The following is a 3,826-nucleotide window of genomic DNA, read 5'->3' on the forward strand; positions in this document are numbered from 1 at the left end:
ATAATACAATAATATAATATTAATATACACTAGCAAGATTGCGCCAGTCCTGCATATTCCTAATAATCGATGGATAGATTCCTATATTGATACCTGTTTCCGAACTTGAAGCTGTGACGGTCGTGGTCGTCACGATGGTGACCGCCCTGCTGCCGGAAGTTAAAGCTGTCGTCGAAGTGTCGGTAGAAGTCATTGAAGTCAAAGTCCGGCGGGCGGAACCCGTGCGGTGGACCGCCGCCGGGCCGTGGCTGCTTGAACGCATCGTGGCCAAACCTGTCGTACTTCTCTCTCTTTTCTTTGTCAGAGAGAATCTCGTACGCTGCAAGTGCACGAGAGTTTACATAGGCGCTATAATATAGCGTTTATATAAGCGATATTATAATAGCGTTTTCTATAATATATTTAATTAAGGCGTTTATATAGCGTTATAGCGTTTATACAGCGCTATAATATAGCGTTTATATATGGCCGTTATAATATAGCGTTTATATGGTCGTTATAATATAGCGTTTATATGGTCGTTATAATATAGCGTTTATATGGGCGTTATAATATAGCGTTTATATGGGCGTGTATATGGCGTTTATATAGCGTTATAATATAGCGTTTATATTATGGCGTTTATATAGTGTTATAATATAGCGTTTATGTAGCGTTATAATATAGCGTTTATATAGCGTTATAGTATAGCGTCTATATAGCGTTATAGTATAGCGTTTATATTATGGCGTTTATATAGCGTTATAATATAGCGTTTATAATATAGCGTTATAATATAGCGTTATAATATAGCGTTTATATTATGGCGTTTATATATAGCGTTATAATAGGCGCGTTGTTTATTTTGAATTTCACGTGCGTTTGCGGGCGTATTATATAGGTAAGTGCTCGCGGCTCTGGGAAAAAAATCAGCTAATGCCGGGTATGGGATGAGATCTAGAGTAGCGGATTCGTCCGAGGTTTGCTGAATGGCGCTTACACGATAGTGAATGATGCCTGAGGGTTGGAACGTGGTGTACGTCATTGCAGGAGTAGGCCTACTCTAACACTGCAAGTATGGACGCTGTTGTGCGTGCGTGCATGTGTTTATCGATAACTTTATGGGTCATGGGATCGAGGGATAGGTTCGTGAAACCCACGTTGGGTAGCGGCAGTGGAGCTGTGTCCAATAGAGACAGTGTAGGCCTTCGCTATATCCACAGCGTTTGTGTGTGTGTGTGTGTGTGTGTGGGTGTGTGTGTGCGTGTGTGCGTGCGTGTGTGCGTGGCGTGCGTGCGTGCGTGCGTGCGTGCGTGCGTGCGTGCGTGCGTGCGTGTACCTACCAGCTGCTATCTTCCTGAACCTCTTCTCTGCATCCTTCTTCTCTGCATCGCCTTTGTGTTTATCGGGGTGATGTTTCACCGCCAGCCTCCTGAAGGCTTTCTTTATCTCCTTCTCTGTCACCGTCCTCTTCACTCCTAGCACCTCGTACAGGTCCTGCCCGTCGTCCTCATCGTCAACGTCGTCGTCCTCGCTGTCGCCGCTCGGCGTTGTCGCCTTCTTACAGCTGGCGATGACGAGGAGCGAGCAGGCGAAGATGGCGATGACAGCGATTACGTACACTCTCATGCTGATGCTGCCTAGCGTCGATTACTAATTTCCAGTCATAAGGCGTCACCTTACACAATATACACACGCGTAGGCCTACATACACCGGTGTTATGCGATATCACAGTTGTACTGTGAGAAACGTGTTTACAGCTGTATGCGGGACTAGCAATATCACAGTCACACGTGTCGCCAAATGTCAGCCAGCCATGTGACGAAACTGAAAGTTGATAGCATCTCACTTATAGCTCTCGGCGCTTCAGCAAAAATCTCAGTCGCTAGCCGCGTACGCCGCAGCCCGAAATGATGATGATGACACTGGCACACAGCGACCTAGATCCACTTATACCGATCGCTGCGTGCACGTTGGCCAAGCAGGCTGCGACACGTACACACTCAAAGTGTTTAGCGAGAACGCCACGCCAGCAGTTTTAATGATATTTTTACTCGAACTTGTCCCGCGAAGGTGTAAAATGCAACTTGATGATCGTAGAAACTTTCCTTCGCCGGACAGCAGCTGTGATTTTATTGTATGGAGTTGGAGCGAAAAGCCCTCGTGACACATCTCCGACCTCCCTCTCTCTCTCTCTCTCTCTCTCCGGTCAGATTGGTTTAGTCCACACTTCCCCCACCTCACTTCGTTTCCAAACTGGTTTGCGTTTCTTCGGTATATCTTTCTTCCGCAATGTGTATAGCGAACGCAGGCGACCGCAATAACTTTACGGGCATATTATGGCCGACGTAACCACGAAAGTTTGTAAAATGCAGCCACCGTCTCTATAGTTTATTACTTACAGCTTCTAGTCCGTTTTACGGCCTAAACAAGCTAGGTTTGCATCGTCGAGATTGGTTTAGAAAACCATCAATATTTAAAGCCCTCCACTAAGCGCATTGCCGCTTGATCGAGTTATTACTAATAAATAGCCAATTTGTGAATCGTGCTGAGAATATTATTATAGGCAAATTACGATTATAAGCGTGATGCAAGTACAGTTCTAACATCTTGTATTGCTGTTTGAAAAAGAGTATAACAACCGCAAATGTCACGAAATCGGTAGGAAATCGGGAACATGGACCAATAATATCAATGATTGTCTAATGTAGGTTATTATAAGTGAAGCTGTGTTAACAGTAGGCGCATGCATGCCCTTAATCGTAGTAGAAATACAATATTGTTGACTGATTGAAGTGCTGCCATTGTTTGTCGCTATTCGATATCGTTTCTGTGTTAGTGTGTCACACACAGCTGCTTGCCTATACAGTACGCAGCATAGGAACCATATACGTGATGATATAGCGAGTCAGCTAATATAGCCCGGGTATTCCGAAATAGATACGATCGAATTATATTTATGAACTTCAACCATTTGACTCGTGTAGATAAGAAGTTTAGTAATATCTACCCGACTATTTTAGATTAGAGAGGGAATCCCCTGTTTCCCCATACTGTAGTATATTGCAGAGCTGCACTGCAGAGTCTGTACTGTGTACGCGTGGGGCCGCCGGCTGAATACGCCTACAATATATATATATTGTCTAGGCGAAAGCCACAGAATTTCCTTGCATTGTAGAATAAGTGAATTGTGTGTAACCGCGCGGGTGCGTGTGTGTGCGTGTGCCTTCGTCATGCGTGCGTATTTGCGTGTTCGGCAATACGCTAACCACGAATACATAAATGGAAAGGACAATGGCAAACCAATGTTTTACTGAAACAATTCTTTTTTAGTTTTCGATAAACTAAATGCAACAGCGTTCAATCAAAAATCGATTGTTTCCTATGATGTTACTTTGACATTTACCAGAAATATGCGCAAGTACAGTTTAGCCTAATTCTTTAGAAGTAGCACTAATTTTTTTAGTATAACAACGAATGCAATTGTTAATTACACAACAATTTACACAACAATTGACGCTTCGCAGCGTAATAAACACACAAACAAACAATTCAAACGCGCCCCCTCCCCTCGCAAAACTTCCTCGCGTTCAGATATGGAAAACAGAATGGCAGCACCGCGTTACCACACCAATTCATACGCAGACATAATAGATGAATAGAGGGAAAGGGAGAGAAAAAGAGAGAGAAACAGAGTGATAGATGAAGAGGAAGAGGAAGGAGAGGAAGAGGAAGAGGAAGAGGAAGGAAAGAGAGAGAGAGAGAGAGAGAGAGAGAGAGAGAGAGAGAGAGAGAGGGGGAGAGAGAATCACACAACGGCAGCAGGATCGCGTGAGGCCCTATATA

The 3,826-nt window shown here is 44.1% G+C and overlaps 1 protein-coding gene across 3 annotated transcripts in view; it reads right to left on the reverse strand.

Moving 5' to 3' along the window:
• Nucleotides 1-2,136, reverse strand: part of LOC106813684 (dnaJ homolog subfamily B member 9-like) — a 24,658-nt gene extending 22,522 nt beyond the window's left edge. For all 3 annotated transcript variants that reach the window (XR_001394495.1, XM_014817891.1, XM_014817890.1), the window contains exons 1-2: nt 1,323-2,136; nt 94-319 (exon numbers count right to left, since the gene is read on the reverse strand). Coding sequence is in view for 2 of the 3 variants with exons in the window: in XM_014817891.1 (XP_014673377.1) it covers nt 94-319; nt 1,323-1,608 (512 nt within the window). In the remaining variant the exon portion in view is untranslated. The remainder of the gene's footprint in view (nt 1-93; nt 320-1,322) is intronic.
• Nucleotides 2,137-3,826: the final 1,690 nt, after the last annotated feature.

The sequence above is a fragment of the Priapulus caudatus genome, unplaced genomic scaffold, assembly GCF_000485595.1.
Source record: "Priapulus caudatus unplaced genomic scaffold, Priapulus_caudatus-5.0.1 Scaffold809, whole genome shotgun sequence".
NCBI lineage: Eukaryota > Metazoa > Priapulida > Priapulimorpha > Priapulimorphida > Priapulidae > Priapulus > Priapulus caudatus.